General features: G+C 42.2%; 1 protein-coding gene across 2 annotated transcripts in view; it reads right to left on the bottom strand.

Moving 5' to 3' along the window:
- Positions 1–27,031, bottom strand: part of TPM4 (tropomyosin 4) — a 27,730-nt gene continuing 699 nt past the window's right edge. The window contains exons 2-8 of one of the 2 annotated variants that reach the window (XM_069102130.1): positions 18,977–19,110; positions 14,726–14,843; positions 13,738–13,808; positions 12,384–12,459; positions 8,697–8,759; positions 8,543–8,612; positions 1–1,638 (exon numbers count right to left, since the gene is read on the bottom strand). In XM_069102130.1, the coding sequence (XP_068958231.1) occupies positions 1,556–1,638; positions 8,543–8,612; positions 8,697–8,759; positions 12,384–12,459; positions 13,738–13,808; positions 14,726–14,843; positions 18,977–19,110 (615 nt within the window). In that variant the 3' untranslated portion in view covers positions 1–1,555. Of the gene's footprint in view, positions 6,831–8,542; positions 8,613–8,696; positions 8,760–12,383; positions 12,460–13,737; positions 13,809–14,725; positions 14,844–18,976; positions 19,111–27,031 lie in introns of both variants that reach the window. The other variant, XM_069102129.1, reaches the window with a different exon arrangement.

Genomic DNA, 27,031 nt, shown 5'->3' on the forward strand with positions numbered 1-27,031 from the left:
TGGTTTATGTAAAAATTTATTTGACCAAAAGCTAGAAAAAGGTGATACTATTACATATGATACATTTGGTAAAGATCTAAATGAGAAGCACTGGTTTCATTCAGCTTCACATTTCCTAGTGTGTTTCTGGGTAGTGTGATGCTTAATAAATAGGAATGAGGACTGGGATTATATGCTAGAAGCAGGGTAATTTTGAATCACAACTGTAAACTTGAGTCTTCATATCTGTTCCACATTGCTGTGGAATAAGGAATGTTTTAGCACTGAGCTGTACACAAGGAAACCGTTTAGCAACAACAAATAGGCATTGTCTATTTGATTCTCTGAATCCAGTTAAATCAGGAGGTTTTTGGTCTTCATTAAGTTGGTCCCAAAAATAGGGATCAAAATCCCCAAATCTTCCATTTGCCATACTATGGCAGTCTAAAATAAAATTAAGACAATTCGAGTTTCATCTCTCCTTTGGTGACAGTAAGAAACCTTTAGCCTTGTCTTTCTAGCTAACAGATTCATGGACACAGAAAGTGGCACAGAAAAGGGTTGGAATCAATAATGGGAAGCACTACCATGCTACAACCATTGGAGAGACAGGCTGCCATATGAATTTCCACTGAATTGCTGGCTGACTTTATTACTGATGCTCAGCCATACAGAAATCAGGGAACAGAACAAACATAGTTCCTTATTTGGAATGAGACTTTCAGTTGCTTTGCAGAAGTCAACTCCTAAATGAGAGAAGTTAGTAAAATACTATACTGGTCCAAATATAGGCTGATCTCACCTAAAATCCTAAAATGAGAACTCTTTTAAAGGAAAAAAAAATAGGCCAGGCATACAGTGAAAGTAACATCAATTGTAGGCCAAATTTGGGTTTTTATACAAGCCATCTATTTAGACCAGTAGAAAAATGAAACCTCAAGTATTCATCCAGAAAAAAATCTAGATGTGGTCGATTATCTTTAAAAAGTATTTTCTCAGTGACTGCTCAGAGGATGTTTGCCCTGCAGTATGGAGTAGGAGGAAGGGGCACAATAATTAGGCCATTCTTTGTGGTTTATGACTTCCTAAAACAACCTCTTCACCATGGATGGAAAGTCCCCACCCATTTTATGAGATGGTTGGTCCCTGCCCTTCTGTAAAAAGTCTCAGAGTGACTTGGAATGCTTGTGTTCTTAAATCAACCCAGGCATGATCCAGTAGCTCAGTTGGGTTCCCTGCTATTACCTAGAGTGTAACAGAATGCCCTCAATCTTGGAGATTCTGGCCTAAGTTAAATACCCTGCCTGCCTAAGGAAAAAAAAATGCAATTTAAGGATAAAAAAAATGCAATTTAAGGATAAAATTCAACTAGAAGCTTTAGTGTGCTGTTTGAAAGGAGGAACTAGATGTAACTGGTGCCCAAAGCCTCTCTGATAACAAATATTGGTCAGGTATTCATAATTTGATTGACATTTCCAGTAAAGAAAAGATGCAATAATAGAAGAAACTTCTTACAAGGGAAAAGGACAACATGGAGTTCTTGAGTTTCTGGCAAACAAAATTCTTCTTTTTTGATTCATATACAGTTAAGTTCGTTTAATGTCTGATCCAGTGTCTGATGTAAGCCCACGTTCTCTTCTTTGGCCTGGGCAAGTTTTTCTGGTAGGGATTAAGAGTGGGGTAAAAAAAATTAAAGACAATTAAAAAAAATTTAAACCCACCCAAGCTTATCAAAAGACTTAGACCAGCTTAACAGAAACTCATGTCAACTATATCACCTTCACTGCTAAACTGAACTTTCATTAGATAACTTTTTTTTTTGCTTATGTTACTTGTTCTTTTGGCTGAAAAGCACAATACTGTAATTCATTTTTTTTCTCCTTTAAGAGTATTAAAAATGATCCTAGAGATTCCAATTCCAATTTTTCTACAAAGATATGCAAATCACATTTTTATTTTTATGTGTGGTTCTACTGCATTTCTAATATAACCTTCAGTACTGCAAGGATGCATGATTTCACTGTTGCAGGCATCTCCTCCAACATAATAGTCCCTTTACACCTCAGTAGACAGTCTTTGTGAGTTGTTATGGCAAAAAAAAAAAAATCACTTGGTAGTTAGCCATCTGGTGACAAATGAGCCTTTCCACACTTACTGATGCTGACCATCAGTTGACAGAGTTTCTCACCAGTCCCCCTCCAAAAGCCTTTCCAGCTTGGTAGGACCAGGTCCATTAACATAAGCTTCGAAGAGTACAGAGTTATCTCAGCACCACAAAAGGGTTACTTATTAGAAGGGTTAGCTACTGAACAAACTAAATAAATCAACCCCCTCCCCCCAGCAAGGCAATGCAATGACTTCACTTTTAATTATACCTTAGTCATTTTACTAAACTCCTAATTTGGTGATACAGATAAGAAAGACAGAAAATTCACAGAATTTCTATTTAGTGCTGTGTTAGAACGAGCAGGAAGAGATAAAAACAGTGGTTTGAAAAAGACAGAGAAAGAACATGGTCAAGGAAAACTTTGTAATACCAGAAGAATGTAGGCACATTACAGAAAAAGAAAAAGTAGGATCTGACTTAGAAGTTGGGGGAAGGTTTTTTACTACAACTATTTAGACTTTCAAAAGGCTTTTGACAAAGCTCTAAACCAAAGGCTATTAAAGTTGAGTCATCATGGGTTTGGAGAGCGTTGCAGAGGCAGCAAAGAATACTGGAAAAGACTACTGGATTTGAAGTCAATGGAGCTAGCTTTGTATCTTGGCTCTGCTTCTTATCATTTGTATGATGCTGGGCATGTCAATTTCCTTCTGTAGGCCTTAGTTTCTCATGGGCAAAACAAGGCCTTTCTAGCTTGAAATATATGATGCTATGTTGGGTGGACCCATGGTTTGACAGCTGATGTTGGCAACTGTCTGGTAAAGACTGCCTCAAGTCTTTGCTTGTGTCCTTTCCTCAGCTCAGGAGCCACCCCCTCCAGGAAATATTTTCTGACCTTCTACCTCTAAGTGACTTCTTTCTTTCTCTTCATGTCACATTCTCTAACTCCCTGTTTCTGTACTTCATTACCAACTCTTGCACATTGTAGGTACTTAATAAAGGTTTGCCCAATTGAATGATGTCTTGAATTGCAATTGTATAGGTCTTATACAAGACTATAAACTTCTTGAGTTCAGGTGCTAGATTGTTTTTCACCTCTGTATTCCTAATGCCAAGCACAGAACTTCCCACATAGTAAATGTTGGTTGAATTAAATTGAATATCATATCTCTTGTATCTTACTATCTTGTGACGATGATTGAGATATTAGCATACCTATTTCATTAGATTACATAAGAAAGTATTTCTGTTTGTGGGAACATGTTCTGAAATTTGCAACAGGGTTCCAATTGTAGCTGCTTCCCTAAAATATAGTTCTTGTGAAGAAAGTACTGTCAGATGTTGCATTCTGAAAAGTGATTGGTCAGGTGTGGCTGTACAGTTATTTCAAAGGGTAGGGTTTACAGATGTCTGGAATGATGGAAGACAAATATGTGAGAAGGGCTGGGCTGGTTCGACTTGGCTTTATGTAAGAAAAAACAGCAACCAAACCCATCCCATTCATTAACTTGTCCAAATACACATTATGTGATGGGAGTGGGCAGAAGGTATGTTAAAGGTTAGAGTGAAAGAAAATGGTCACCAGGAAGAGGCATTTGGAGCTAAGAAGCGTGTGTGTGTGTGTGTAGACATATAAAAGAATTTGGGTTCACTGTAACTTTCATTGCTATAGTACTTTAAGGTTTACAAAGCACTTTCCTAAAAACCACCCCAAGAAGCAAGTATCCCCATTTTACAGAGGAGGAAACTGGCATTTAGAGAGGGAAAATGACTTTTGCTATTCAAGCTGGATGGGACCTTGAAGTCTATCCCCTGACAGATGAGGACAGGAACTCAAGGTCACACTGCTAGGATGCAAACTCAGTCCTTCTGACTCCCAAGTCAGGCTTGGCAGATTGTTGAAAGGACTAGGGGAGACTGCTCAGTATTATGCAAGAAGCTTGTAGCCAAAAGCCTGGGTTTGAGTGCCAGCCCTGCTGTGTTACTAGTTGTGTGAAGTTAAGTCAAATATGCCTAAGTGTGCAAGTTGAGGCAAATTCTCCCTGTGGTCTCTATATCTTAGGGGTACTTCAAGGAAAGAACCTTTTAAACTAGAAATCACTACAGAAATGGGAGCGCCATCCTTGTTTTTATTTTAAGTGGTTCTCTGAATTTGTGGGGCTTAGAAAGACATGTGAAAATCTGATTCCTCAGGGGTCAATAGGAGGAAAATGTCACATTACTTTCCCTCCCCAAGGACCACTGTCATCCTTTAGAAGAATTCCATCCCTTAATTTCCAGCATACTTTTTATTGGCCCTTCTCCTTATTTTCCTCTAGGGGCCAGAGAATGAATAGGTGAATCTCACTGGAGTTTTAATTTAGGAAGCTTTGCCATCCTCCAAGACTATGAGCAGAATTTATATCCCATTACCAATTATGATCTGTGAAGTGCCTTTTACTACAAGTGTGACATGAATAAAAGATGAAGAAAAACAAATGAAATGAAACTGAAATATAGAACTTAGAATACAACCCATCCCCCAGGGAACAATCTACCTCTAGGCTTTGGATCATGCAGTGTACCAGCTAGAAGCAGCCCTAGATGGCCTAGCCCAGACCTTTCATATAACTGATATGAGAAATGAGACAGGCAGAGGAAGTGACATGCTTAGTCAGACAGGTGATTGAGAAGCACAATTGGGACTGCACCCAGGCCCTTGGACTACAAAGTGGAAGCCTCACATTCCTTCACAAAAGCAACTTTATGCCTGGGGGGCATAAAACTTAAAGTATACCCTCCACACTTGGAGGTGGAGACCCTAAAATACTGGGAGGCCACAGCTGGGAGGAAAGGGTGGGGCTGGGACAGGAAGGAGTGCACCAGGGACAGAGGCAGAGGAAATACAGGCCACCTGCTAGTTTCCTATTTTAACTCATTTGTTTTGCTAACTAGATACTAAGTTCCGTTGTTTTTTCAACCACCCAGGACCACAAATTCTATCTTCTAGAATTCAGCACTTCTTAAATTGTGGGTTGCAAAACATTTGGCAACAGTAAAAGGTTTCTGAATATATGTAACTACCCAAAATTAATTAAAAATCAAACTCTTATAGAATCTGACGTGTCTGTTAGTGCTTGCCTTGGTTCTGAACATAGAAGCATGGGTACTTTGCACTGTGCATGTCCTCTAGCCACACATTGCCAACAAATGCTGCCAAACTGCTTAAAGATGTTGCAAGTGGGAAAAGCTTAAGAAGCCCTGCTCTAGATTTTAGGAATATGAGTCAAAAACCCAGTTGCCCTGCCATAGTTACAACTATGGCAGGAATACAAGGGAGAGAATGCAGGGGTTGGAAAGAAGTGATAACAGAGGAGCAATGGGAGAAAAAAAAAGTGAGGAAAATGTGTAAATGAGAGAAAGTGAAAGAAAAACCAAAAGTTCAAGAAATAATGTCTAAACTGCTTCAAGTTGGATGGAGGATTTGGTCATTGGAACACTGGAACATTACAGTTGAACACTGGACATGCTTCAAACACTTAGGCCTCTCAGGGGGACAAACTTCACCTCCCCAATTATTTTTGATTTCTAATGGCATCATTTCATCCACCATTGGCCCAAGGTTAGAAATTGTGCTGCTTTTGTGGTGTCTGCTATCTTCTCAATCAGTGTACCTAAATTATAGCTAAATTTTATTTATTTAAAAAGAAGGAAGAGGTACTATAGAATAGTGGACACAGAAGGCTGGCCTTGAAGCCCCAAAGACTTGGGCTCAAGCTTCCCTCATCTGGGAGTTCTCCATACCACTGAAATCACAGACCCAGTCCCTAATTCTATCCCTCAAAAGAAGCTTCCTGAAAATGGTTGATCTTTAAGCAAGACCCTTCATCATTGTAGCTCAGTTTCCTCATCTGTATACCATGGGAATGATGCCACCTGAAATACCAATGTCACAAAGATGTTGTGAAGAAAGTAGCATTTCCATTATTAAAGGACTATAGAAATATGAGCTAACTCTTATACTTATCATCTAACTGGATCAGCCATAATGATAGAACCCTAGTAAAATTCTGTGCTTAGGGGCTTATGCAAACATGGTCTTAATTAGTATTTTGGCCAAAAATCAGGAAAATGCTTTGTAAACTTGAAAGGCACTAATTTTTTTTTTTTAAAGCAATTGGGGTTAAGTAACTTGCTCAAGGTTACATGGCCAGGTGTTTCTGGGTGGGTGCTAAGTGTCCGAGCCTGGATTTGATCCTAGGTCATCCCGGCTCTGGGGCCAGTGCTCTTACTCGCTGTGCTACCTGGCCGCCCCAAAAGGCACTATTTAAATCAATTTGTAGGCTTTATTAAATCAACTTTCAAATAAATGAATTTGAAAAGAGCCCTTCCCTAAGAAATCAATTTAAATTTCCATGTGTTTGAACCATGGAGAGAGCTGGGGATGGTGCAAAAGTACCAAGGGGGAAAATGGAAAAGAAAGAAGAAAGCTTAGAGATCCAGCCTGCTTGTCTTTATTTTTAATAGGCCATTTATAGACATGGTCACTAGAGGATGGTGTGAGTGAGCTAAGTAAAGATGGTAAAGGCCAGAAGCCCCCTAAGACCCCTGGTCACAGTGAAAAGGCTAAATCCAGGCTAAGTAGGAGAGGTGGCAGGATGGTAGAGACAGAGAGGAAACGCCCTTTAGAGAGAGGTCATGTCGTTGAGTGCGTGGTCCAGCTCCTCACTGATGGCTTTGTATTTCAGTTTCTGGGCGTACAGCTCGTCTGCCGAGCACAGGGACCGATAGAGAACAAACAGAGGGAAGGAATGCAAGGGAGAGAATGCAGGGGTTGGAAAGAAGCGATAACAGAGGAGCAATGGGAGAAAAAAAGTGAGGAAAATGTGTAAATGAGAGAAAGTGAAAGAAAAACCAAAAGTTCAAGAAATAATGTCTAAACTGCTTAAAGTTGGATGGAGGATTTGGTCATTGGAACATTGGAACATTACAGTTGAACATTGGACATGCTTCAAACACTTAGGCCTCTCGGGGCACAAATTTCACCTCCCCAATTATTTTTGATTTCTAATGGCATCATTTCATCCAGTTATTAAATATTATATTTAAACTATATTTATATAATACCAAATATATAACATACATTAGTATAGAATATAATTTAACATAATATTTGTATATTAAATAGATCATCCTCCTTGTCCAACTGTGCACATATCACCTATGCTCTTATTAGACTCTAAGCTCTCTAAAGACAGGGACCATGTCTTATTTCTCCAACTAACCTTCCTTTCACCCTCAGATATCAGAGAGCACTGCTATATAACTCTCTAATGCACTTACTTAATATTTTCTAAGTCCATATCCATTTCTATTTGAGTTTGACACCACTGCCCTACTAGATTGCGAGTTCCCTGAGAGCAGGGATGATGTCTTGTTTAAAATCTATGTTTCCTAGGACCCAAGACAAGACTTTGAACATTGCTGATTGTAACTTGGTATCTTTTCCCATGCTTTGAAAACTCAGGTCCCAAGTCACTTGACTATGATCCCATCTGTGAGTTAAATAGCAGAGCTACTTTGACTTGCTTATTTGCTATTTAAGTAAGACCTAACTCTCTAGCCCAGTTTTTCTACCTGTAAAATGGAATGGTGGTAACAAGAACTAGGATCTTTAAAAATACATGTACATTATATATGTATATATATACACATACATACATATACAAATATATGCATATATACATATATAAATATATCTACAACCACACACACATAAATACACACATGCATATACATACATTCATATAATATTACAAATACAAAGCACCCCTGAATAATGTATTTGTATGCTTAGCGCAGTGACTGGCACATTGGTGCTATAAAAATGTTATCTAAAATTACTACTATTGAAAAATCTAGGTAAGGTTTTCTAAGAAACCTGTTTTCAATTCTGTGACCTCTTTTAGGTCTTAGAGATCATTTAATCCAGTGGTTCTTAACCTAGAGTTCATGAATTTACTCTAAAAAATATTTTGATAACTGTATTTCAATATAATTGTTTTTCTTTGTAATGCTATATATATTTAATTTATTAATTTAAAAACATTATAATGAAAAAGGATTCATGTTTCACCAAACTGACTGCCAAAGGGGTCCATGACACAAACAAGATTATCCCTGTTCTAGTCCATCTCTCATTTGATGGGTGGGGAAACTGAGGGTCACAGAAACTCAGTGCTTTGCATGTTTTAGGTATTTAACAAATGCCTCTTGAATTGACAAGACTTGCCTAGGCAGGGCTAGAATTTCTTCTGAAAAATGGTAACATAACCTAGTGGGGAAGCCTTAGTTTGGTACCAGTGTATTAAGATTCTTGTGGGAAAAATGCAATCCCTCTGAGCACTCCCTCAGCCTTCTGGTAAGGGGGTTGGGGCTTCTGAGAAGCGAAGGGAACATATTTATATGGGCATGTCATACCTTCCAGGTCATCAATGGTCTTTTCCAGCTTTGCAACAGTTCTTTCTGCAAACTCAGCCCGGGTCTCAGCCTAAGGAAAAGGGAGAAGACAAACCCATTGCAACGAAGGCCAGCACTGGGAAAAACAGCAAGTCACTGCCATGAGGAAACTGACCTCTTTAAGTTTGTCAGACAGAAGCTTGATTTCTTCTTCATACTTATCCTCTTTTTCAGAATACTGCAAAAGGAAACAAAACAACACTTCAATGTGATTTTAAAAGGGCAAGAGAAAGGGATACAGTTTCCTTACTCCATGCAGAGACTAGCCTTTGAACCAAGCTTATAGAGACCTAGCACTAAGAAGCAGGGATGTGCTGGACACAGCTCTAAACTGCTGGGATTGTTAAATTTTCAGTGTGAGAATTTATAGCTCAGCAATCAGCACAATTTAGAGCTTGAATTTTGTTTTGTGGATTTTTTTTTAGGCTTAATAAGTGTTAATAATGTAGATTCACTTAAAAGTGTATGCACACACTATCCCCCTTGAGTGCCTAACTGTTAAATTGTTAGCACACCCCTGTATTGCCCTAGTCTATAAACATTGCTTGAGCTTAGCAGGAGGACAATAATAGAAGGCTCAAGGAATGAAGTACTCCCCCCCCCCAAATTGCAGCCTAACAATAATACTAATAACTGGCATTTATATAGTGCTTTAAGGTTTGCAGAGTACTTTACATCCACCAAATCCTTGGAGCCCCACAATACCCATGGCTAGAAGGAGAGACCTGAGAAGTCATCTAGTCCAACCCATCCCTGAACAGGAATCCCTTCTACATGTTATCTGAAAAAGCTCCATCCAATGCTCCCTGTGAGACAAGCCTACCACGTCCTAAGGTGACTCATTCCACATCAGGAGAGCACTCATGGGTCAGGAAGTTTTTCCTCTTATCAAGCCTAAATTTGCCTCCTTGCAATTTCCATCCATGGCTCCTTTTGTCATCTTGGACAGAGTAGAACAAATCTAATCTCTCTTCCACATGACAACCCAAAGAGAGGAAGAACCTTGAGTCTAACCCCCAGTTCTTTCAGCTAAGCTTCATGTGGTATGAACCCAAGGCTCTTTCCCATTCTGGTGACCCTCCTTTGGACCTGCTCCAATTTATCAATGATCTTCCTAAAGTGAGACTCCCAGAGTTCTAGCGCTCCAGACGTGTTGTGCCCACACATTGGCACCTACTTTGTCCTAGGACTGACTCTTTTAATGCAGCCCAAGGTTACATCTACTTTCTTGGGTGTCCTGTTGACTGCTGCTCATAATGAATTTGGAGTCTACTAAATCCCCTAGATTTTTCATTTTTTCAGAGGAAGGGCTAGCTATCTATGCCTCCCCTATACTGTACTTGTGACGTCGACTTTTTGATTCCCAGTGAATACTTTATATTTTTTCCCCTCATAAAATGAATCTTTAAATTTGGCCCAGTGTCAAGATCTTTTACAGTGTTCCTTCTGTCATCCAGTGTGTTTGCTATCTCTCCTGTTGTCATGTCATCTGCAAATTTAATAAGCAAGCCACCTGCGTTTAAATGTCTTTTAACCAAAGCCTGTTCTCCTTTGGATTTCATTTCTTCTCCCTGTGGCAGCACCATTCACCTCTGGCTCCTATGTTTGTAACCTTGGGATTATCTTGGACTCTTATCTCTCTCCTTCACTTCTTCTATCCAATCAGTCATCAGGCTCTGCTGTTTCACCTTTGGAATAGCTCCCCGATCTGTCTCCTCCTCTCTGTCCCCACAGTTACCACTCTGGCACAGGTCCTCATTGTCATTTGTTTGCAACACTGTACCAGCCTTTTAGCTAGTCTTTCTGTCTCTACTCCCTGTTGTGGCTCAGTCATGACCCCATTTAGGGTTTTCTTGGCAAAGCTACTGGGGTGGTTTACCATTTCATTTTACATATGAGGAAACTGAGGCTAACAAGGTTAAAGGACTTGCATAGGGTCACACAGTGAGTGAGTGTCTGAGGCTAGATTTGAACTCTGGTTTTCCTGACTTCAGGCTCGGTGCTCTACCCATTGCACCACCTCAATGCCCTACTTTCCCAACCCCCAGTCCCACCCAATGCATCCTCCACATGCTTCATGCTTTCAGACTAATTTTTATGTATGAATCTGATAACCTCACTCCTCCATTCAGAAATCTCCTGTAGTTCCCTATTGTCTATTGAATACAATTCAAACTCCTTTGTATTCAAAGCCCTCCATAACCTGGAGCCAGCTTACCTCTTCACACTTCTCAGAAACTACTCCTCTCTAATTATGCTATGTTGTAGGCAAGTTGGGTTATTTTCCATCTCCTGAACATACTCTACATTTGCCTGGCTTCACACCTTTGCTCACATTGTTCTTTAGGCCTGGAATGGCTTTCTTTTTTCTTTGCCTCCTGAATGGTGACCCATGCTTTAATGCCACCACCTCCCTGAAGCTTCACCAACCTTCTTCCCTATTCTCCATTTGCCAAGGCCCTCTCTCTTGGATTCATGGAATATAGTTTGTATCTACTGTACTCATCATATATTTAGTCCTGTTTCTTATCCTCTTGCTAGGCTATAACTTCATGAGGCCAGGAACCAGGTTTCATCTACATTTTGTACCTGGCATAGTGCTTTACACACTTAATAAATGCTTAAAAACCAGACAGAGGAAAAAATGTTTTGGGAAGGTAGAATTTCTCTATGAAATATTTCAGAGCAAGAAACTCCCTCCAACTTGTCTTTGTGAAACTACCTGAGGGACTTGATTAAAAATGCTTTATTTGAGAGGTGGGATACTAGTACAGTCCTGGCTTTGTGACTATCTAGCTGTATACCCTTGAGAACAATTCTTAACCTCTCTGGGCTGCAGTTTCCCTGTCTGGTGAATGGGTATATTAATATCTGCCTTGCTCACAGGGTTGTTGTGAAGATATGTGAAAATGTTTTGTAGATTATATTATAAAGTGTTTTATGCAAATATATGCATATATACATACAATACATATATGCATATATAGAGATGTGCTGATAACTGTTCAACAGCCAGCTCTCTGGAAAAAAAAAAGTATGTGATATACTTTTATGTTTAATCTGCATAATTAACATTTTATCCATCACTTGCTTAGGTCTACAAAATCAGTGAAATAATAAATCAAGCCCTGATTTGTAATCACTAGTTTTTGAGATATAAATGCTCACACTGAAAATTTAACAGTTGGATCTTGTGAGTCAGTATGAGGTTACTTTAGCCAACCATGCATGCACGTATGTATGTGTATATAGTTAAATCACTGATAATTTTATATATATGTGAGTATACACACACACACAGTACTAACAATAGTGTGACATCCTGGTTTGGGATGATCCTTGGTATTGGGGTCATTGAATCTTCTTCCCTCCCTTCCCCCCAAAATCCAATTTCTGAGGTCCTTAGACTGCTTGAGTCCCAAAGTAGTTACATCTTTAGCAAAATGGAATTTCAAGGGACTTGTAGGAATCCGGATTCTTCTAAGACCCTTTGGTCTTAGAACAGGGTGCTCATGGAATCCCTCTGTTAACTTCTCTCTTCATTTCAGCTTGTCTATCTATTTGATAGCAATAGAAGATGATGTTACACACCCAGGCCATGGGAGTTCCAGGCTTTGAATGCCTTCCTTTGTAAGGGGTGGAATGGAGGAGAAAATCCCATTAGACCTGGAACCAGAGGCATACTCAGGGCAAGGTACAGTTTCTAAGGCTTTGGCCCATTTTTAGATCCTAAATGTTCCCACAATCATTGATCAAATAAGGTTGAGGTAACTGCCCAGAGGAAAACCAGCTACCCCCTGACCTTCTCAGATGCAGCCTCCAAGGATTTCAGGTTGTTGGTGACATTCTTCAGTTCTTCTTCCAGATCGCCACACTTACTGCACAAAGAGAAAAGCAAATCAGGGGCCCAGAAAAGCAGAAATAGATGAGATTGGTTCCTGAGAGAGAACATTACCTCCTTTAGGACAGGAACTTTCTTTTTTTGTCTTTGTATTCCAGCGCCTAGCTCAATGCCTAGGTTTTGTAGTAGTAGGCACTTTATAATAAATGCTTGCTGATTGACTGATCTATTCAGGGGGCTTTCGCACCCAGGGGAGCACTCTTGTGGTCAGGGTCCTGACAGGCCAGCCAGCTACAAACTCAGCTACTAGCTAGAGGATTTTCTTTCTTTCTTTCCCTTTTTAAAAAATGGATTTCCTGAGACATATTTGCTACACACTTATCAAAATTGTACCATACCATGCAAAGGCGTGGCAGACCCGGGAGTATTTCCAGGGCTTCCTCCACCCCCTTTTAAGGATTTCTGGGCTCTTGCCAAGGGTGGGGCTGTGAGGCTGCCTAGGCATTGTGAAATCAGAACTGAGGAATCCCATCCAATAGTTAGGTCTCAAGTGAGAAGCAAGAATGCTAAAGACCAAGAATCTGGGGGACCATAGTCAGGCATCTGGATCAGGTGGTTTGGAGAAGACAGAGGATATTGGGGTAAATTAATGAAACCAGATCTCCATTCACTTAAGATCCTGTGCTAGGCTGACACTCTTATCTGAGGCAGGGGGAGGGTTTTTTTTTTTGGTTTTGTTTTTAAGCTGGTCAGATCTGGATCAAGCTTCCTGCTTCCCTTAGGGACACTTAGAGAACAACAGAAAAGCAAATGCTGCCTGGCATAAGCTGCTTTCCATAGACAGTTTCTTAAGGAGAAGGTAGGAAGGTAGGGCTGCCTGGATGGGGCATCAAAGTGGTCCTCTTTAAAGACATGAGACTCTCTGGGAGGCTAGTCTTCATCCCCGATTTCCCAATCTCTTTCAGCAGAATCAGCACATGGGTTGAGCCTGTCAGGTTAATAAGCACAGACAGCCACGTAGACTATAATTAACAACACACCTCCTGGATCCTCATCTTGAGGCTGTGCCATTTCCTTGGAGCAGCAGTACAGAGTTTAGTAAGGGGTTGGGGTGGGGTGGGGTGAAAGGGGCTGCGTAGGCCCGTGGGTGACCTGGATGAACGTCAGGAGCTGAGGGCCCCTCAAGATCCTGCTCTAGGACATATCTGCTCACTTAGGAGAAAGACAGTTTGGTGGTCCACTGAAAAGCACCCCGACCTTAGCCTTGGCATCATGTTTGCCCACATGCTGGGACTCCCAGGGCCCTGGTACTCACAGCTCTGACACCTCAGCACGCTCTTCTGCTCGCTCCAGCTCACCCTCAAGGATGACCAACTTACGGGCTACCTGCAAAGACAGAAGCAAGGCTCTGGGCTTCTCCTCACCTACAGCACAGTCCCAGCATTTGCCCATTTTCCTAGGTACATTTTCATGATTTCCTTAGGTGGCTGAGAAGACAGTAGAGCTTTGTTGTGGTTCTCCTTAATGTACAATTGAAAAAAAATTGTGGCCCTGTTTTACAACCTAGTCTTAGAAAGTTGCCTGGGGGGTACTAAGAGTTAAGTGACCTACCCAGGGTTATGAAGGCAATATGTGTCAGAGGCAGGATTTGAACCCAGGTCTATCCTGACTCTGAGGCTAGCTTTTTAGCCACTATACCATGCTGCCTCTCCAAGCATTATACAAATGATTAACTATTAATCACCTGCAGAGGGATCACAGACCTAAGGGTGGAAGGCGCTTCAGAGGCCATCCAGTCCAAATCCCTTATTTTAAGCACGAGGAAACTGAGACTCAAGGAGATTAAGCGACTTGCCCAAAGTCACGGAAATAGTGTCAAAACCAAGATTTGAACCCAGGTCCTCTGTCTTCAGAACCAGTGCTCCTTCCACTGGACCATGCAAGGGAACTCAGCAAAAGCCCCTCAGATCCTTCACAATATTATACCCCCAAATAGCCACAAGATACTACCATCACCAGCTGCAAACTGGAAAAGGGAATCAACCAATTCTCTGAGCACCAGACACCAAACCACTGCTTTGGTAGCTTTACTCCGTACACTGTCGCTCCCTTAGTTGCTGGTTGCTTTAGCCTCCTATGGAAATGGGCTCATATCCAAATAACTATCTTTGGACAAACAAACATGAAAACATAAGGGGCCAATCCAACTCACCAAGAGCTTCCTTTAGGAAGGACCCTTTGGGTTCTTTCTATCAACAGTTCCATTTCTCCCACTTCCTGTGACACTGGCCCCTAGGCCTTACCTCCTCATATTTGCGATCAGCCTCCTCTGCGATATGCTTGGCTTCCTTCAACTGCATCTCCTGAATTTCCATTTTTTCTTCATCCTTCATCGCCCGGTTCTCAATCACCTTCATTCCTCTGCAAAGAGTCAACAGAGACTCTGCTTTGTCCAGGTCTTTTCCTTACACAATCATTTCAAACAATACACCAGAACCAGAAATGCTTAACTCAGAACTCAGTTCTAGCAGGGTACAATAGAAATAACAGGGCCTTTAGAATACAGATGTCAAAGGTGGAAGAGCCCTTAGAACACATTATGTCAGGACTGGGAGGGCCCTCAGAACAGGGAATGTCAGGGCTAGGAGGGCCCTTAGAGAACAGAAAGTCAGAACTGGGAGGATCCTTAGAAGACAAGATATCAGAGCTAGAAGAGTCCTTAAAACATAGAATGTTTGAGTTGGGAGGGACCTTGGAATGTAAAACCTAAAATGTTATAGCCATAAGGAACTTTAGAATAGAGAGTTGGGATAGGAGAACATAAGGAGCTGGAGGGACTTCATGACTCAGGATGTTTGAGCAGAAGGTATCTGACAATATAGGATCATAGATTGGGTCTCTAGGATCACTACCAGCTGTATTTAGTAAAACTTCCATGTCTTATAGTTGAGGAAGATGAGGGGGTAAGTGACTGCCCATGGTCAATAAATTAAGTATCAGAGGCAGGGTCTGAATGCAGGCTTTCCTCATTCCCAGGTCACTACTCTATACATGTAAGCCAGAAGGCAACCTTTGAACACAGAATGTCAGAGTCAGCAGTGGGCTTAGAAGCCATCAATTCCAACATCTCTGACTTTAAAACAGGAGGAGACCAGAGGATAGAGTCCATCTAGTACCTCATTTTGCAAATGAGGAAACTGAGGCTCAGGGAGATTAAGTGTCTTGCCCAAAGTCACAGAGATAGTATAGTGTCAGAGGTGAGATTTGAATCCAGGCCCACTGACTCCAGAATGAGTGCTCTTTTGACTGGACCATGTAGGGAACCCAGAAAAAGCTCTCTGATCCTTCACTGCTAATACTCCTCTAGCCCAGGTCCCTCCAACATAACATATGAGGGAACAGAGGCCCACAGGGAGAAGTGACCAGTTTAAGATCACACAGGAAGTCAGCAGTAGCACTGGGATTACAATTCTACTTTCTTCTGACTACCAGCTTTGGAGAGCAGAAACCCTTTCCCTTCTACCATACTGCTTTGGAGCCATATGCAAAATTACCTTTCATCCATGAGCCCGCAGTCTTGAAAAAAAAAATCAGACCACAGTCTGGGCTAATAAAAATTAACTACAGAATAGAACAACATGCCTGTATGGTATTACACTTTTAAAGAAATGCTGTGTCCACTGCCATTAGCTACATCATCATCATTACTATAAATTTAATAGCTGACATTTACATAGCTCTTTTAAAATTTTCAAGTTGCTTCACGTACATTTTATTATGTGAACTTTATAGTAACCCTATAAGGGATGTCCTAGAAATATTAATGTGCCCATTTTGCTGATGAGGTGGCTGAGGATGACAATTGTTAAATAATTTGCCAATGATCATTTGCTAGCAAGCAACAGAGATGGGGCTTGACCCCAGTATCCAGTGTCCTATACATTATGTCACGTTATTTCCCTGATATTAGGGCATCAAGGGGTTGATGCCCTGGTTAAGGATTTCAGCAAATCGAAGGGTTCAAAACTCTAGAAGATAGGTTTTAGAGCAGCAGAAAAACTTCAGTCTCTACAACACAAATTACACAGGATACCCATTTGTTGGAAGCAAGGATCCAAGCATTTATTAAGCACCTACTATATTCCAGGCATTGTGATAAGTGCTTTACAAATTCTGTCTTATTTCTTCCTCCTAACAACCCTGGGAAGCAGGTGCTATTATTATCACCCCCCATTTCACAGTTGTGGAAACAAGGCAATCAGGTTAAATGACTTGCCTAGGGTCTCACAGCTAATATCAAAGGCCAGATTTGAACCCTGGTATTCTAGTCTCTGACCTGGCACTGTACCTACTGTGCCCTCTAGCTGCACACTACATGTTGGAAAAAGCATTCATGGGTCAAGTTTTCCAAATCTTATTATCCCCAAATTAGAGATGAGGAAACTGACACTTGTAAGAGCATGGCCACAGGGATCCAGGTCTTCTGGATCTAAGTTCAAGTCCCGGTTCCTTTCCAGCATACCTACCTCTCTAGAATCTTATTCATCAAACTAGGTATATTGGGTAACTAAGCATAGGAGCCATTTTATCCCTATATCCTTCAGATGGGAGTGGTGTATTGTTGTAGAAAGGGCTTTGGAATGGGAGTCAGGACACTTGGGATGGATGGACCTCTAATGCTGCTATCCAACGTGTGACCCTGGGCAGGTTATAACCTCTCAGGACCTCAGCCCCCTTTGCCATAAAATAGGGATGGGTTTGGTTGGTGTAGGTGATCCCTAAGGCCCCTTTCAAGCTAAAACAAAAAGTCTGCCTCTATGATAAGAATTCAGTCTTTAAAGAACAATGACACAGATACATATTCCAGGCATGGACTTTTGATTTATCTGGGGATTCCACCTAGGGGGAGCCCTTGGGGATATCCAATTTGTAATGTCAGATTGGGATTCTTTTGGTCAAGGGAGAGAATTCAGATGTGAATGCTTTTCAGTTTGTCGGGTAGACAAGAGCCCTGGTGATGAAAGTTTTTGTTTCTGGATTTCAGACTTGAGCTACTCTCAACAGGGCTGATGTGGCATGTAATAGCCGACATCGCTGTTACATAAGGAACCCATTGAACATGACAAAGGTTTTTCCTTAAGTGATCCACATAGCACAATCCAGGCTCAGCCCCTCAGACTCCCTGCCAACTGTACAGGAGAGCTGCTGAATGGCTGCCCAGTATCGGAAGGAAACAGTAGCCACTTAGACTTTATCAAAAGAGAAATTATTAATGGGAATTAGCACACGTTTTCTCCAGTTGGCTGTCATAAACTGCCAAAGGGCTATTAATAACCATTTATGTACTTTTTTTTCCAAGTAAAGGAGGAATCAGACTTATTTTGCTTAGTCTTGGTAGAAAGAAGTAGGACCAAAAGTATGAAATAGTGGAGAGAACATTGGACTTGGAATCAGAAGGCCCAGGTTCAAGTCTGCCATTTTCTAGGTAAGTAAATGTGACAACTTAATTGTCTGGGCCTCAATTTTCTCATCTGTAAAATGAGAAGGGAGGATGATCGCACAGATGACCAATAGACTAGGCAGAGGTCATAACCCTGAATTTGGAGTCAGAGGACTGGGAATGGGTTCAAATCCTGTTGCCGCCACTTACTACTTGTGTGATCTTGGGCAAGTCACTTAACTCCTCTTCAAATGAGAGGGTTCATCTAAGTGACCTTTAAATCCTCTTCCAGATATATAATTTTGTGATCATATGAATTTGCTGGAAGATCCTTGGCCAAGTAAAAGGAAAAATTTCTATCATTGAGATTTATCTAACAATAGAATGGGGCTGCCTCAGGATCATTGATCTAAAGTTAGTAGAAGAGTGCCACTGTTCATTGTCATTGTTCTTTCAGGACTGAATTCTTATCACAGAGGCAGACTTTTTTTTTTTAGCTTGAAGGGGCTTTGAGGGTCGTCTGCGCCAACCAAGTGCCCATCGCTGGAGGCTGGGTGACTGCTTTGCTGGGAGGTGTTGCTGAGATGATTCACAGGTTTCAATTCACAATTATTGAGATTCAATAATTTTAAGGAAGAACTTGTAAACAATGGGACCTGCCTCAAAATGGAATACATTGCCTTGGGAAGTAGGGAGTTCTCCAACAACAGAAATGTTTCCTCTTTGTGAGGGGATATGGTAGGGACAATTTGATTTGGCGTAGGAAGTGGCCGAGATGACCTATGAAATCCCTTCCAACTTCATTTCTATGGCTGATTTCATTTGCTCTACCTGCCCCTCCATGAATTAAAATATGTATAAGATTGAAAGCCTTAAGAATTCTAAGAAGAAAAGTGGGTGTCAGAAAACAGTGGAGAATTTTTTTTTCAGTGAACATTAAACTTTGAGTGAATTTTTGGCAGATTTTTTTCAAGTGAACATTGGCTGAAATATACAACTCTGAAGCCAGCTCAACAGCAACATGCCTTTCATTCACTCTCTTCTCCTTCCCTTTGTGGGGAGCCCCACCCCCATCCACTCTGGGCTTACTTTCTTGTAACATGCTGAGTCCTACCTCTCACTCTCATCAGCGGCCTTTTCTGCCTCCTCCAGTTTCTGCAGGGCTGTGGCCAGACGTTCTTGGGCCCGGTCCAACTCTTCCTCAACTAGCTGGATCCGTCGATTCAGAGCTGCCACATCTCCTTCAGCCTACATAGTGGACACAGGCACTTGGGTTAAAAAGAAATCAAAATAAAAAACCCACCACTGCACTGGGATCCAGTTTCAGCAACCACCTCCGAGATACCCCTTTCAGCAAGTCCATTCCTGTTCTTGTTGCCCAGACTCCTGGCGGCCAGGAATGAGTCTTGGAGAGAGGGGGTTACCTTCTGGGAGACCACAGAAGTGCTCAGGAATAGGGAATGGGGGAGAGAATGGGGTTAACCCCTGCCCTTCCCATATATAATTATAATAACTCACAATGATGTTGCATTTTAAAGCTTGCCAAGGTCCTTTACATACATTATCTCATGGTCCTAGAGCAAACAAACATTCCCCTCTGATGATGTTACATTGGGGAGTCACCAGGTGTGAGGGAATGGACAAGAAAGCCTTGTGCTCTTCCAAAGATCAGCTGTTATCTCTGGGAACTCACAATGGACCTGCACAGTGTGAGGTTAAGATCTTCTGGAGACTTCCCTGAAAATCGAAAGTCAGCAATTGTCTCAGGGCCTGCTACAAAATTCCTCGAGAGCACAGACATTCTAGAACCAGGCCCTAGCCCAGATCAGATGGATCTGAGTGGAGCCTTGGATGAGGGTGCCTACTTTGCTGCTGCCTGTTTGGAAGACCACAGATTCCTTGTGCATATATACAAAAGAAACAGAGTTTTCCTCTTCCTCCCTTTCCTTCCTCATCTTGATTTGTCTTCTATTCAATTATATTTAATAAGAATTTATTAAGCACCCAAGTACCATATTAAGGACTCATACAAAGACTGGAACAAACCAGGTCTTGACTTCATCACACAAGTAAATGCAAAGTAATTTTAGTGAGGAAGGGGAGAGAGGACCACTGACTAATACCCTAGGGTGGGAATTAGGAAAGGCCGCAAATTGGCCAGAAATGATCAAATGAACACCCTTCATTTTTCCCTTCCCCTTGGCTTTGGGGCAGCAAAAGTACGAGAGCAGAATAGTACAGTGGAAAAGAACAACAGATCTTTGGATTCAGAAGACCTGGGGTCAGTTCCCACTTCTGATGCTTACCCCCTATGTGACAACAAGCAAATCAATTCTAACTCCCCTGGCCTCAGTTTCCCCATCAGTAAAATGAGGGGATTGGCTCAGATGGCCTTTCCTTTCCAACTACAAGTCTGTGTTTGGATGCTATAGGATGCAGGAAAGATCACTGGATTGGGAGTCAGAAGATCCAGGTTCAAATCCTGGTTCTACTACTTACTATCTCCATGGCCTTGAGCAATTTACTTCCCTTTCCTATGTCTCAGTTTTCTCATTTGTAAAATTCAGGGCCTTGGGTGTCTCCCAGCCCTAGATCTATGATCCTAGTACCTTAATAGGGTTGTGCTTTTGTTTGGTAGTGCGGATGCCCATTCCAGACTTTTTGAATTGCCTGGTGGCTAATCTTCTGGTTATGAGCCAGCAAGGCTCGTCCTTGCTCCTAAAAGTACAAATTGTTGCTAGGTCTATACTTGAAGCTTGGCAAGAGACAGCAGAATTTGCCCTTAACTGGCACCGGCTTTGATCAGCCAGGGCTACCCCTATGCCAAGATGCCTCAAAAGTGAATAGGCCTTCAGGCTTTTTAAAAGAGTGTCCCCTTCTAGCATTTCATTTAATGATGATTTAATGACTACCAAAATGATGCTAAAATGTGTTATTATTGTTCAGTTGTGTCTGACTGTTCATGACTCCAGTTGGGGTTTTCTTGGCAAAGAGATTGGAGTGGCTTGCCATTTCCTTCTCCAGCTCATTTTACAGATGAAGAATTGAGGCAAACAGAGTTAAATGACTTGCCCAGAGTCATACAACTAGAAGTACCCAAGGCTAGATTTGAACTCAGGTCTTCCTGACTCCAGGCTACCTAGATGCCCTTTCTGAGATGTAGATAGCACAATAATATCTTATGTTTCTATGGTACTGTAAGGTTAAAAAGTGATTTCCTCCAAGCAAAGGTGTAAGGAATGTTACAGTGCAAGTATCATTCTCCTCCCCATTTTATAGAAGAAGAAAATGAGGCTTGGAAAGAGAAAGTAACAGTCTCCAAGTCACATAACTAGGGAGTGGAAGAGCCAGAATATGAACTCTAGTCTGCTGATTCACAGGCTAGTGATCTGCCCACTACACCCTGTTATCAGAGTCTTTAGCACAGAGTGTTTGAAATTCTATGAAATTCTCAGAGCTGAGAGATATCTTGGAATAGAGAATGTTAGAGTTAGAAATCTGAACTTCTGGCCAGGTAGGGCAATATTAGTCTCCAAATTTTAACAGCAGGGAAATTGAGGCATAGAGTCCAGAAGTGACTCACTTAGAGCCATGTAGCTTGCTAGTATAAACTTTAACCAGTCAGTTATATGTTTATCCCCAATTCTTTCACAATAGCTCTCCTCTGAGTCCTCCTCATGGCACTGAAATGACCCTGATCTCCTGAAGGCAATACCATTAGATTGAAACCTCTCTAAGGACTAACAAGCTGGGTGGGCTTTCAAGATAGGTTCCAGTGAAAAACTGGACCAACTTAGCTAAATATAGCAAGGTTTATGTCTAGAATGTTGACTCCTGGGTGATAAATTTTTTTGGTCCCAGCAACTCATGGAAATCACCATCTAGCAACAGAACCAGTCCTAGAATCCTGGACTTTCTGGGCTCAGAATCCTAGGAATGGATCGAGGCCAATGTGGATTACCTTAGATGTACATTTACTGGCAGTGAATTAAAGGCTTTATATGAATTTGATTCTTACAAAACTCTTGTCGCATAGGTGCAAGTGTTAGTCCTATTTTACAGATTAGGAAACTGAGGCTGGGAAAAGTTAAGTGACTTGCCCAGGGTTAAATAGCTAATAAATGGCTGAAGCAGGATTTAAATCTAGCCTTTCCCAACTTGGTAGTCTAGTCCTTTAGCCATTCTGTCATTGTGCCTTATATAGAAGAAAAGGTAGGTATTACAATGTAGCTCCAAGTTAAGGCTGGGTGTAGAAATTCAGAGAAAGAAAAAAAAAACTGTTTCAAAAAGCAAAACCTGGAGGTATAGGAGACTATTGATGGAAAAGAGAGAGAAAGGGGAAGAGAAAGAGAGAGAGGGAGAGAGACAGAGAGAGAGAGAGAGACACAGGGGGTGTCGAGAAGCATTTCTTAACTATGGGGCTTGGTTGCCCAGTAGAGGGAAAACTCAATCCCTGAGAAACAGACAAGAGAGGTAATGACTGTTGCCAGACACCACTCAGAACTAGCAGAGAAAAAGATGATGATTTGACAGGTCTTTCCTGATTTTCTATTTCTACAAATCACTGATCTGAGGAAAGATTTCACGGAAACAACCAAATAGCTATTTTAAGGGACTGCTTCTGCCCTGTCAACTGGTGTATATGTTTTCTGGGGTCTGGTCTGGAGCATCAAACTCTAGTCTTCCTACCGATACTTGAGGGCAGGTTCCCTTCTCCGCCTTTCTTTCTTAGAAGGAATCAAGACTGTTAAAAAGCAAATTCTTGCTAGCAGAGGAAATTCTACAGCTGAACTCTTTTCAACAAGCAGCAAAGATCTCTCACTCAGAGATGTGGACAAAAAAAAAACACACAACAAAACCCTCCCTCTCCCCCATCACTTTTAGTCATTCACTGCTAGTAATTTCTTGGACTCCACCTCTTCCTGCAATCAAAGCCTTCCACATTCTACAGAGGATTTTCCTTATATGGTAAAAGAGGCTCACTAAATCCAAGTGGTAAAGTAACAGGAAGATGTCGGCTAATCACACAAAAATCTAAATGAAACCAGCTGTCTGGATGCAGTGTCTGCAGAATGTTTGACTCTCCACTTTCCTAGAGGATGCCAGAGTGGATATTTTTTTTCTGCCTGGAGTTCAGTTATATTTTCCCAGAAACCTCTAGGCTTTATCTCCTCCCCGCTGTGGGCTGCTTTTGCATGAAGTTTTCAAAAGTCATCAACTTTCCAAAAATATCCTTCCTTCCAACTGAACCTTCCTCCTATCCCTGTCTCTTGGCTTTTAGTAGAGGGCCATTTTCGGCAAAAGTCATCCTTCTATGGCTAAAGGAATGACTTGCTATGAGATCACAGAGGAAACAGGACTCAGGAGATTTCAGATGGTTGAATGTGGGAAAAGTCCAACTCTGCTACTGTTTCAGACTGAAAACACATTTCTAAATGTCCCTAGGGTAACATAAAGAGGGGTGCCTAACAGTTGAATGCTTTAACCAAAACCAAAATGGAAATACTGAAGTAGCCTAATAATTCTCATTAAAAAAATATTTTTATATTATTATCTCTGTTTTACAGATGAGGGGACCTGGATCGAAGGATTTATGGGACAAGGAGTGACAGAAGGAAAAGGCATCGTATGGAACATAGTTCTAAAGGTCATCTCATTCAACCCCTCTCTCCCATTTTACAGATGAAGATCTTCAGGGCTAGAAAGGTTCAGTGACTTGCCCACGATCACGCAGGTAGTAAGTAGCAGATCCAGGATTTTGAACCCAAATCCTGAGACCCAAAGTTCAGCATTCTTTCTACCATGCCATGTTGCCTCTCCTGGGTTTTGGTCTAGTACTCACATCAATGATTTCACAGACACATTGAAGAATTTATACCAAGTACTTGTACAAATATTTGTGGAAATGATGAATCTGAAGTGAAAAGGAATGAAGGCCCCTGGGTCTGAATCCTAGGCCTCCTGCCTCCCAGCCTTGTGTTTCTGCTACCTTACCAATCTAGAAAAGACGTTCTTTAGTTTTCCTCGGGCTTACTAAGAGTTAATAATGCAATTAACACCTTCTCTGGCAGCTCAGCTGCCACCAGTCGCTTCTGTACTCTGACTCTCACCTTCCTTTGTAGTCTCAGCTCACATTACTCCCCTCCACTCATTTCAGCCACATGTGTGTTTCCTCATGCCTAGAGTAGACTCTGCCTTATTTCTTCTCTTTGAAATTTTTCTATACCTTCAAGGCCCTCCAGGAAGCCTTCTTTGACTACCCCTCTTAGAAAGAATTTCCTCCCTCCTTGAATCTCCCAGGTTGCACTTCTGGATTCTTTCCTATCAATTAATCTACAAGCATTTCTAAAGTACCTTTTATGGGCTAGGCACTGTGCTAAATTCTTATGTGTGTAACCATTTCTAATTTGTAGGAAAGTTATTTGTGTCAGTATCAAATACTTTGTTAGATAATTAGTTCCTGAGAACATAGACAATTCCCTTTTCATCTTTACAGCCCTATTGTGCTATCTTGAATACTGTACTGAATAAATGACTGTTGAATGGAATTCCCCAAATATCACCATTTTTCAAAGGCCTAACTTGAAAATAAGGTTAGGAGGAACTTGACTTCCTAGGATTTCCAGATGTTCTCATTATTTCTTTACACTGAGTTTTCGAGGCTCCAGGAACTGGTGGGCTCCCTCGAAAAAGATGAGTCATGAAGTAACAATCAGAATGTTAAGACTGAAAGGGACCTTATTTATTAAAGGTCAGTGATGAAAACACACTTAGAATCCTACAATCATAGATTTAGCGTAGGAAGGGCCCTCAGAGGCCATCTCTATAAACTTTTTACTTTGTAAAGGAAGATATTCAGGTCTATGGCGGCTAACTGACTTTTAGAAAAAGAACAGAAATAAATTCAGACCCTGGTAATCAGCACCCAGGTCCTCTTCCCCAATCTGATGGGAAGATTATTGCATATACATTTGACTGGGAATATGAAAATTGGAAAGAAGTTCAGAGACAATCGAGTCCAAGTCGCCTGTCCTTTTACAGAGAAGGAAAGTGAAGCAAGGCAAACTGACTTGTGAGAATGGACATAATGTGTTAGTGGCACAGCCAGGGCTAGCCGGGTCCTTGGAGTTCTAAAATCCCATGCTGTGCCAAAACCTGGGGTGCAGCAATCTCCTGGAATGACTCTGCCCTGAAAGGTCAGCAACTGCTCAGAAGGAACTTCTGGCAACTAGAGACAGTGTCCTGGAGACTGGGTGCAGGAGAAGGCAGCAAGGAGGAACAAAGGGGAGTGGGGCATCAGGAAGAAAGGGCTGGTAGGTCAGGAAAGGAGCCCCCAAGAGAGATAAAGGGGGAACAGCTGGAAGTGGGTTAGAAAGATAAACACCACCACTCCCTAGAGGAGAGCGATAAAATAATCTGAGTGAACACAATGGGAAGAGCCCTGGATTTGGAGTCCAAGTGACTGGGCTGGAAGCTTGGCTTTGCCACTTACTACCCACGTGAGGGCCTGGGCAAGTCACTTAACCTGATCTGTAAAACAAGGGAGTGGGACTGAATGGCCTGATCTCTGAGTACTTTCTTCCTGTGTGGCTTTGGGAAAGTCATTTAACTTCTCTAGATCTCAGTGTCCTCATTGGCCCAAGATTTGCAGGTGATCTTCTGGGCCTTCCAGCTTGACTATGCTGCAAGTGCATAAAAGCCTGAAGTGTTTACCCTCTATTATGTCTGAAATGAGGAGGTGCATTGGGACTGTTTGGTTTTCCCATATGTACTGGGTGGGCCGATGCTCCCCTCCCCACAATCCGAATCTGAAACCAACCAGGTAAAACTAGGCGGGTGTCCCATTTGTGGGGAGGAGATCAGTGCTCTGGGGCACACCCAGGTTAGTTCTGAGTCAGAAGGAAGAATGACAGCCCCTGAGTCAACTGCCCTGCATCTGGTGGTGGCACCTGGATTTTTCCCAGGTAGTGTCTCACCTCCTGTGTGTGTGTGTGTGTGGGGGGGGTAGTGGGGAGGAAGGAGAGCCCAGAGTTGAATAAGGGTTTTTCCAGGTGGGCAGGGAGTCAAAGAGAGTTTGATCAGGAGGCACTTAAATTCCCTGTGGCTTCCCCCCTTAGATGCCAGTATTAATTCATCTTTCTCAAGTTTCCCATAACCACCGTAAGAGGCAGCACCCCCCATTTACATAAGAGACAGGTGTAAAAAGCTGAAGCAACTTGCCCACAAGGAGCAAGAAAATGTCACAGCTGGGACTTCAACCCAAGTCTAATGATCTGCAAGTCCAAAATTTTTCCCAGTCCAGTCTGCTGCCTAGTATACCCTACTACCTGGAATCTAGTGGTCCTACCAGGTGCCTAGAGAAGACTCCTGGTCAAGCCCTGCTTCTCTTTGTCCATCCCCTCCCCCCTTGGCCCTATTTCCCCTTAAACCCTCCTTCTCACTGCATATCTGTCTCCCATCCTCCCCCCAAGGCAGTTAGCTTCTGGGACAGTTTCTAGTGAGAGCCCTCCCCACCCCCCAAATTCTACTGGGATTATTAGTGCTGCACATTTCCCAGTTCTGGGATGCTGTATATGTGAGTGGGGGAGGTGAGTGGGAGAAATGTGCTCAGGGGGTCACTCGAATGAGTGACCTCAAGAATCAGTGGTTAAAACTGCTGTTGGATGTTGAGATGACCAACTGTGGGTCCTGGGCAGAGGCAGAAGGAAGGCCAAAGAGAGACGGAAACAGAGCTGGAGAAGGAGCCAGGCAGACGGCAGACGGGGCTCCCGGGATACACAGTCCTGGAGGGCAGGCGGGCTCCCTCCCGGCAGGAACCACCTCCAGCCTTCAGAGGGAGCGGGAGAGGAGAGAGAGAGAGAGAGAGAGAGAGCGGGAACGGGAAGGGCGGGGAGAAGTGGGGGGAGGCAATTAGGATAAGGGGAGTGAAAGGAAAGAGAGAGACAGGAAGAGGGAGGGAGAGTCTGAGAGGGGAAGAGAGAAGGAAGGGGGGGAGGACGGGAATAGACCGTACAGGACAGGAAAATGGAAAGAGGGAGGGAAAAGAGTTACAGGAAGAAAAGGGGGGGGTGGAGAAAGGGAGAGGCGAGAGAAGAGACACATGGAGGAGGGGGAGAAAAGACAGATGGAGAGAAGAAAAAGAATGAAGGGGAGAGCAGAGAGATAGATA

The sequence above is a fragment of the Petaurus breviceps genome, unplaced genomic scaffold (assembly GCF_028583685.1).
Source record: "Petaurus breviceps papuanus isolate PSGF00001 unplaced genomic scaffold, PetGlider_PUasm1.0 523, whole genome shotgun sequence".
NCBI classification, from domain to species: Eukaryota; Metazoa; Chordata; class Mammalia; order Diprotodontia; family Petauridae; genus Petaurus; species Petaurus breviceps.